Below are 9,586 nucleotides of genomic sequence, written 5' to 3'. Positions count from 1 at the left end.
ACAAGTCTGTGGCTCAGACTAAGCTAGGCATGTTATGAAGTCGGTTTCATAAGAAGTCTCAAGTAATTATTTTACTTCTCTTAGGCTCAACATCAACTTCATCTTCCTTTAAAATAAGTTCTGACTATTTGAAATAAATCTAGGGGATCAACAACACATCTCTAATGAGGTACAGGTTTAGAATAAACATGTTCAAAGAACTCAGCATCCCTAGATTCCGTAATAATATTCACACCAATGTCAGAAAAAATCAGAACACACAACCAAAAATCTATTTGTAGAAGTATACTCAATATACCCTATACGAAAACACAATCAACATTTTTGGTTTCAATCTAGTTCTTTTAGGAAGAGGAATTACAATCTTAGTCAAACGCCCCCACACTTTGACACATTCATAAGAAGGTCATCTACCGTTCCATAAACCATATGGAGTTTCATCTGATTCTTAAAAGGGTACTTTATTCAGGATATACTAGTTAAGAGGACTGCCTCCCCCCACAAGGCCGCAGGTAATCCTGAACTAATCAACATGGAAATTATCATCTCCTTAAGGATACGGTTGTTATGTTCAAGGCTTCTAATTGGTTTCCAACTTCAAGTTTATACATCTTAAGGCTTCTAAGGCGTCATCCTTATCCTAAGCAAGTATACAAGATAGTACCTCGTACAATCATCTACGGAAGTTATAACCATCTTTTACCACAGTGGTTTTGGGTTGAACTCATGTCAACTAGGCCTAACTGAATTAATTAAAGGCTTAGAATTACTCTGAACATTTGTGCTAAAAGATTTTATAGCATATTTTGATTCTTCACAGATTTCACTTTTGTGTTCAAAATCCAAACTAAATTTGGGTACGAAGCCTATGCTAGCCAGTTAAGCATTGACTTATAAGTTTACGGTTCCAAGTCTACCACGTAAAACAATCAATCACACAAAGATATCACAAGAATCAACTACGTTCACATCATCAGTTTTTCCGTTAAGCTTATATAGACCCAAAGTCCTATAACTCTTGCTTAAAAAATCACTGCCTAGTTACAACAAGTTTTCCAGATTCAATTAAGATCTTAAATATTTTTCCATCTACAACAGAACAAGATACAAGATTTTCGCATATGCTCGGAACATGAAAACTTCATTCAATGTGAGAATATTACAGATATGAGCTTCTGCTCGACCTTTTCCTTTTATGCAACCTCTATTGCATATGAGTTACTCAATAAGAGTTTCTCGACATCCCCTATCCTATGATAGGAGGTGAACAGGTCTCTGTTTCAACAAACATTCTTGGTGGCTCCAGAGTCCACCTACTGGTCTCTCACATTGGTTATTAAAATAACTTCCGACATCATGCCACCAAACTCGTTCTAGTTTGTTTCAACTAAATTAGCATTAACTTTCTACTTATTAAGGTTTTTATGTTGTCTACAATTTACTGCCGCGTGGCCAGGAATTTTACAAACATAACACTCACCCTTAACTAAAGTAATTCCGGATTCAGGTTTACGAAATATACCTTTATCATGAAGACCATGCTTAGAGTTGCGTTCGATGTTCTCACCTTTGCCATCTTTGGAAGATTTGTTTCCAACCACATGCGGCTATTAGCCATGTCCCTCGGAGATGACACCTTTATTCACAAATCACAATTCCAAATCAGAAAGTAAAATATGAGTTTTGAAGATAACATCTATATATACAAACTTCGTTTGAATCAGCGTTTCAAAAAACTCATGGTTACCCCAAAAAATTAATTTAGTTAACAACAATTTTCTGCTCGTCAGAATTTTTCAGAAACGTTTTTCTGTTTTGTAAAATATCAAAAAATACTTTTACAACTCCAAAAATTCTGAAATTTTACGCGGGTAACTATCAGGATGTCTACTACGTTGTGTCAAAAGGGTTCATCGAAATTCCTTCTATATTAAAAGATAAAATTGAAACTCTACAGCTGACCAGAAATTCGTTTTTGTTTTTCACTCCACAATTAACATCCATGATTCACAAACCAATCAATCGTTTTCGATTATTACAAATATTAATGTCTTAAGATTGTTGGGTGCAATAATCAAAAACAAAGAAAAATCAAATAAGCAAAAGTTATTGATACTTAGCTCCTTTATAATGGAAGTGATTGCTTTGACGAAACGAACAAGCTCCCCGTATCTCCGCAACAGCAACAAGGCAAAACTTTGGAAAATAGAGTGAGTCACGTGTTCAACACGCTGTCCTTAAGACATTAGCGCCCGGCTACACTCAAGAGTGATGCTATAGCCCTCACAGGACGTATCTTCAGGATAAAACACCCTAATACACCTACTACTAGCATATGTAGTAGATGCTCAACTTGAGCTTGGCAACTCCGAAAAAACCGTTAAGGAAAATCGCGAATGCTTAAAAAGCGCTATAAAATATTTTCCCTTAGGGGGTCCTCTAAAATATAGAGCAACCCCTTTTCCATGATTTTACAAAAGTATTGAATTTCTTTATATAATGGAATAAAACAATTTAAAAAGAAGAATTCCCCGATGTGGGACTAAAAAGCTTATATAGTCTCTTAAAACAACTAAAAAGTGGAAACTCCACAATGTGGGACTAATAAGTTTTTCATTCACAAACAAAACAATAAATTAATTTTATTTAGTTAAATACATTAAAATAATATTTAATAAATATTGTTCCAACAACTTGTACTTCTCACCTTTATATATGCTTTTTCTTAGTTTGATCAACAAGGAAAATGATGACACTAGATTTTTGGCAAACCCAATTTTCTAGAATTTGACTATTTCGCTAGCTAGCTGGTTAGCTAGAGCACTAGTGATGAGACTCAAGCATTAGCTTAGCTGGTCTAATGGAGTTAAATTGTTGCATCGTTTAAAAAAGGTACAGACTTCGGTCTTCTGATCTCTATATCTATATATATGTATACATAGGACAACAACTAGAGGACAAAGCCAAAGTAAAGTACCAAACAAGTGCAACATACTAACAATTAGTAAAACTAGTGCTAATACACATAAGTAGATGTAAAATTTGGCAGCTTCCAAATGGATGTTCATTGTGTTGTTATCCACAGTGTAAAACACAACATAAGTAAAAACATCAATTTAGTTAGAAAACACAGATAAAAACATTAATTTAGCAGTATTACTAATTAGCCACAGCCAAGAAATCAGTTAAATGCTTCAAAAAAAAAAAAAAAAAAAGAAATCAGTTAAGTTTAATGATATAGTGCATACTGAACTAAAGAGTTTAAGACTGATTAATATTAATTTACATAACCGAAGTCCAAAAACAAACCCTGTGAGTAGAAAGAAAAGAATTCAGTTCAGTTATACCAAAAAAAAATAGTCAACAGAAGTCGTTGGTCTTCAAAACCCTTGTTCAATGCTCCAGGCTTTTAAGTTTCCATCTAACGCTTATGCTTTGGGAATGGAGAATAGACTCTTCCCAAGAAGCTTGACTGACAAGGAATTTCTGAAGATGGCAAAACACTTCTGTCACTCGATGTATTTTTTCGGTTTTTGATCATCTAAATAAAAGCCGTTGCGAAACCTACAGCCCCACCACTACAAGCTCCTTCCACCACCACCACCACCACCACCACTAGCAATAATGATCATCATTTCTCTCCGATCAAGATTATAAGGACTTGAAAAACCGCACCTAAACCTTGGAAAAGCTTTCAAAACAGCAGTGACTTAACTAGGAGATATGGATCATGATGATCAAAATTCAGAATATGTAATCTAAATAATTAGAGAGGAATCTAAAAAAGGGTATTTCGTCACTCATTAGTTGTTTTAATTTATCATGAATCATGATCTTCAATAAGGACGAGAAGAAGGTGGTGCCCAAGGAGGTAACACATCAGAAGGAATTTGACTATTTAATAACTGACTCATACGAGGAAGATGATGAGTTGAACCACTGTAAATAGTTTCATCACCACCATTACCACTCAAAACTGCACCAGTATTAGGATCAATCTTAGGTTTAACATTGATCTCCTCCTCATCTTGATGATCATGATCTTCATTATTCTGACATGATGGAAGCCTAAAAAAAGCTGGGTTCACAAAAGAAGCAGCCATTAAGAAAACAGAGGAGGCAGCAATAAGTGGACCAGCAATAATACCTCCAACAACTTGACCTTGTCCACCTGCAAGAGAAATACTAAAAGGCGGTGATGACGAAGGCTTAGTTGATGCCGGAGGATAGATAAAACTACCGGACAAGGAGAGAATCTCAAAACAACCAGGTATAGAAACAGTAGCATTATGATGAGTAGAAGTAGAATGACGAAGAATCACATTAGCTACAGAACCAGAACCACTTAGTATAGAAAGACAAACATGGTGTTTAACAGAAAACTGAGAAACTGTTTCAATAATATCTGAACCAGCGGAGATTTCAAGGATTATTGGGTGCATGGCTTTTGAATCATCACGACTTACTTCTCTTGTGATTATAATAGGTGGTTTTGGTTTGTTTTTTGATCCTGGTGGCCTTCCCCTTGGTTTTCTACTAAGCATTTGAGGACTATCATTTGATTCTGGTGAAGTTATCATTTGCATCATACGCATATCTCCATCATCACCACCACTGCCATCACGGTTTCTGCTCATGTAAATTGATTTTGTTACACCAGTATTACTTCCAACACCACCAGAGCAAGGAGCAAGGACGAGAGCTCTACTATTTCTAGGGCTATGATGATGATGAGATTGATGATCTTGATTTTGATCTTCTTCAGAACTAAGACACTCTCTAGCTTGATGATTTGGTGACATTGATATTCCACCACTCCCATATTCTGCCATTAATTTGTTGATGTTGTTCTTCTTGTTTATCACTACTGTGTTTCTTGTATATCTCACCCTTTCATGGATGAAAACTGAAAAGGTAGATATTACTGATGACTTATTTGCTGGTTTTCTTGGGTTATAAATGTTGTATCCTAGATAGACTCTTAGGGTTGTTTTATGTGCTGTCGGATTCCAGAGGTATTTCCTCTCTGATCATCAGAATGGATGATAAATATGGACGAACTATCTTTTGTTGCGGATACGGGTCTTGTATGATATAAATGTTAAGTGGGGCCAGTTTATTCCCTTCAGTCACATCGCCTGCGCCCAGGCTACAACTACATTACTCAAGGTAATCTGTAATTTAGACTTGGTTAGCTGCTAGCTAGATCATGCAGAGGTTGCATTTATAGAGGTTTTGACCGAGTTATTGTGTAGTCTTATCGATCAAATGGATCTCTTCTAGTATTACTGTCCATGATTGAAGGGCTGTCATGTACTCCTGAAATGAACTGATACAGCCTTGGGTACTTCAATCTTGTGATGCCCGGTCTAAGGACTTTTAGTTTTAAAGGGGGCCAGATTTTGTGCCCGTGCTACGTTCGGGCAGATCCAAAAATCATCATTTGTTTTTTTTTACTTTTAATCATATTTTTAGTTTGTTGTGACGTGGTTTTGCCTCACTCGTCGTGCATTTTTATTTGGTGTCGTCGGGGTTTGCTCCGCTCTGCCTCGTAGGATTTTATATTTGTTGTGGCTCGGTTTCGCCTCGCTTCGTCCACATACATTTTTGATTTGGTGTGGCTCGGCTTCGCCACGTCCAGTCCCGATGATGCTTAGGATTTCTAATTTGGTGTGGCTGGCTTCGCCTCGCCCCGTCCTAATATGCTTAGGATTTCTGATTTGGTGTGGCTTGGCTTCGCCTCACCCCATCCCAATACATGCTTAGCTTTTTGATGCGGTGTGGCTCGGTTTCGCCTCGTCCCGTCTCAATGCATGCTTGGCTCAGCTTCGTCTCGCCCCATACTCAGAATTAACCACCACCATTTTATTACAAATTAGCAAACTTAAAGTTTCATTATAACTTTTGGTATATTTCAACTTGATATATCAGACAAACAATAGGGAATCCTGGTGTTTTTATCAGCTAAATTTGAAAATAAAATAGAAATATTAGAATGCAGAGGTGATGGCAATGTTGTAGAGCCGACAAATTGGTGGGCAGCTTCAAGGTGATGCCGCAACGTTCCTTGGTTCGAGGAGCTTCAAGAAGAAGAATAAAAAATCACCAATCTATCAAACATATAAACTGTACCCATACAACAAACTGAGCTAATAAATTTGCTACCAATCAGATATATTACATAGACATTTAAAACATTCCATACCCCGAATTAAACAGTGAAAAAATTAAATAGTTGCCACGAATTTTACAGTATTATGCAGAAAATTTACAAAGTAATCACGTTACAGGCAGAAAGAAGAAGCAACGCCTGCATAAAATGAGAAAAACATAATTGATAGAAAACATAGAGACGGCAAGACAGGAAAATGGAGAATGTGAAAATTATGATCAAAAAGAAAAAGTTAGAGCATCACTTAACCATTACCTCCTCAGTACCGTATTTGAAGACCTCTCTCGGTACAGTCTTCGCCGGCATTGCATTATTTAACACTGTAATACAACAAAAAATAAGAGATATTAGAGATCAAAGTAAAATACAATACCTTTAAAACATAATTAGAATTTTAAAAATACTCTATTTTTTATTGTAATTCTATTAATGCGGTAAACAATCGTTCTTCTTACATTTCATAAGAAACTAACTGATAATTACCGATGAACTATTCTCAGTAAACCTATTCTTCCTTTTTGAAACTAAAGAGTAAAGAAAGTAACCATTAAAAGCAAAGTGCAAGATCTAGTACAATAACATTTAGTTTAATGAATTCAAGAGTCACGATGAATAAATTGGACAACATTTCTTGACAATTATCAAAATGAATAAAAAATTTGGGAAACCTATCAGACAAAACACTCATTATTGTAAGACGTACAAAAATATAAATGAGTTTAATCACTTACCCTAATGGTTCCATCATAAAGGCGCCCTTGAAACAGTTCACCCAAACCATTCCAACCATTATAAGATTGACCCCTGTACCGGTTGGTGTACTCATACCATATTCCAGTTGAATATATAACTCATAATACTACGATTGTACTGAAATTACTAATTGGGTCTACACGGCCTGCATTGATTGAAAAACGGTGTAAGATCCCCGTAGCCACCAGCATTATGATCATAGCTGCAATTGTGTTATTCATCTAAATCTTGTGAAGTGTTGTGGTTTCACATTCCCATACCCAGAGGAGTAACAATGATAGGAATTAGTGGATCTCCACAGAACATCATCTCTATCTGTATATATATCCAAATATTTAATAAGACTCCAAAATTGCATTGGAAAAATGAAAACAAAAATAAAAAAAAGTTCTGAAATCATATCGGTTTCTTGAAAAACTTAGTACAAATTGATTCAAGTATTCTTAATAAAATCCCAATATTAGCAAACTTGGGTAGAGAACTAACGGAGGGAAATGGAATAAGTATTGGTAGTAAAAACCCTAGGAAAGAACCAATAAACAGGCATAGAGATGAAAGTTAAGAACTAACAGACTCTCCAATTTAATTTCTAGCCAAGGGAAATGGAAGTTCTAAGACATTCTAGAAGTTGCATATTACAAAAATGAAAGAACATCTCAACTGTCAACCTAAGTAAAAGAAATAAGAGCAACCACTGAATTATTGATTTGCATTATATAATATACAAAACGAAGGGCTTCAGTAATACCTTTGTACCAACCCATGGAGACTGCTTTGCAATTTCTAAGAAAGGTGCAGGCAAAGGATTTTGGCCATTGTAGCAATATTCGATTCCAATTGAATTCCAACTCGTAATAGAACTTATCACCTGAAACCACATATAAAACTAATACATAGAATTATGTAAGAAGACGCGAACACGGTTTTGAGATTAAAGCAGGGTTATAAGGATATCACAATAATATAAACAATCAGTAGTAATATGGAATGAATGCTTAGCCGTTACTCAAAAAGGAAAGAATATAGTTCCATTATTGACGACAAACAAACTTAGTATGAATATGGATTACTAATCAAGTATCTGTAACAGGTAACATCTATACTTCACATGCATATGAACAATACTGGTTATCTTGGAAGCTTTTTCAAAACCGCCAATAATCATAATGATAGACAACCTATGAATTCAGGATGAACAGTGATTTGGGTAGAACTGTTGGATATCTTATTGTGATTGATAAAATTTGAAAATTATTGGAGGCTCAATAAATTAATTCCGAGTAGCAAATATAAGTGCATACTTTACTAACATGCAAAGAGGAAGTTATTGTTCAGAAACATAAATCCTTTTCAGAAGCATCAATTAGTTTTGTAAATCATAACTAAGATAAATCAAATTGCCGAATTTTTTCGACCAAATTAACTGGTCAACTGCAGCCATGACATCAGACATATAACTTCCAAATGTGTAGAGTGCTTTGTACACAGCAATCCTACAAATAAACATAGAGTTCGACAGTTATGATAAGAACAAAAACATCACCTGGATCTTGAAAGTATAAATTGACTACCTGGAACAAAAACATCCACAATTTTCAGGCATCTCCAATTAAGTAACTCATGTGCAAATCAAATGTTTCAAATCCCTAAAAAAATTAAAAGAAACCCTAAGAGTTAAAGTTTAAAGATCGAGAAAAACAATAATCATATGTATGGGAAAACAAATTGTTTTTGCTTCGAATCTGGGCACTGTGATTGGTATAAATCCATTAACAATGACATAAATCACTTTCAAGTAAAGAGTTGAGTTGGGAAAAAAAACAGTAAAATTAAACACCAAAAATTGATTATAAACACCTTGAAGATTAATCCAACCTCTCTACAACTATTTATCTAAGTATCCCTAATAAAAGAAGTGAACCCTAATAACATCTAGCAAAATAGAGATGATGATGACAACGAAACCCTATTTATCTATGTTTACTTAGTGTTCACTGGAACATTACCTGATGTTGTTGATGATACTGGATATATGTGGGATTGCCAAATAATGGAAGAAGAAGAAGATGTGAGATTTTTCGCAGAGATTTTTTTATGAAAAATAGGAAAATAGAGAAACTTATTACCTACACATAAAAAAACCCTGTTGATCAAATTAATCAAATCGATCTTCTGTTAAACTTCTGGAAGAGAAGGAAGGTGGTGGAGAAGAGAGTTGTGGGCGGTGGGAAACAATATTAGGGTTATGAGAAAAAAGAAAAAAAAATCTCTCTCAGGATTTTCTTTCCGGGAAGATTGTTTTCCAAATTAAAAATTTTCTTTATTTTGTGGGAAAAATGCTTGTTTTTCTCTCATTCGAGGAAAAGTGAAACGGAGCAATTCTGTGAATGGGTGACGGTCACCGTTTAACGTGGAGCCTAATGAGCTTAGGATTTTAAAGGAGTTAGATTTGACGTTTCTGCCGTGATTACAAATGTTAAATTGACCGAGGGTCTTTCGAGCAAAGTTGAATGTCACTTTAGCCTATTCAATTTTTTCCATTTCTTATTGATTTTTAGCATTTTAGCGTGTTTAACATGAACCACACATCTAGACTTAGATTCACAATCAGGTACAGATAGAATTCCGTAGATATGGAGTTTAGATCGTAGGGAGTTGGAG

At 35.2% G+C, this 9,586-nt stretch overlaps 1 protein-coding gene and 1 long non-coding RNA gene across 12 annotated transcripts; both read right to left on the bottom strand.

Annotated features, from left to right (window-relative positions):
- Window positions 1–3,652: 3,652 nt before the first annotated feature.
- Window positions 3,653–4,913, bottom strand: LOC113308422 (AT-hook motif nuclear-localized protein 28-like). The gene has a single exon (XM_026556882.1). The coding sequence runs from the start codon at window positions 4,830–4,832 to the stop codon at window positions 3,837–3,839; it is 996 nt and encodes a 331-aa protein (XP_026412667.1). The 5' UTR covers window positions 4,833–4,913; the 3' UTR covers window positions 3,653–3,836.
- Window positions 4,914–5,890: 977 nt separating this feature from the next.
- On the bottom strand, window positions 5,891–9,244 carry LOC113314111. 11 transcript variants are annotated; one of them, XR_003342279.1, is made up of 7 exons: window positions 8,932–9,244; window positions 7,674–8,496; window positions 7,186–7,240; window positions 6,904–7,070; window positions 6,428–6,492; window positions 6,273–6,310; window positions 5,891–6,080 (listed from the first exon to the last, which is right to left on the bottom strand). It is a non-coding gene; the product is annotated as an uncharacterized LOC113314111 (long non-coding RNA). The 11 variants fall into 11 exon arrangements; XR_003342270.1 differs by having other exon boundaries at window positions 6,206–6,310; window positions 8,932–9,243; XR_003342278.1 differs by lacking the exon at window positions 5,891–6,080 and adding an exon at window positions 8,497–8,571 and having other exon boundaries at window positions 6,094–6,310; window positions 7,674–8,418.
- Window positions 9,245–9,586: the final 342 nt, after the last annotated feature.

This window comes from Papaver somniferum, chromosome 9 (genome assembly GCF_003573695.1).
Source record: "Papaver somniferum cultivar HN1 chromosome 9, ASM357369v1, whole genome shotgun sequence".
Taxonomy (NCBI): domain Eukaryota; kingdom Viridiplantae; phylum Streptophyta; class Magnoliopsida; order Ranunculales; family Papaveraceae; genus Papaver; species Papaver somniferum.
This window is presented reverse-complemented; position numbering and strand designations above follow the sequence as displayed.

Bases quoted from the DNA above. Each gene is read 5' to 3' on its own strand.
- LOC113308422 (XM_026556882.1), bottom strand. From the start codon at position 4,832: ATGGCAGAATATGGGAGTGGTGGAATATCAATGTCACCAAATCATCAA.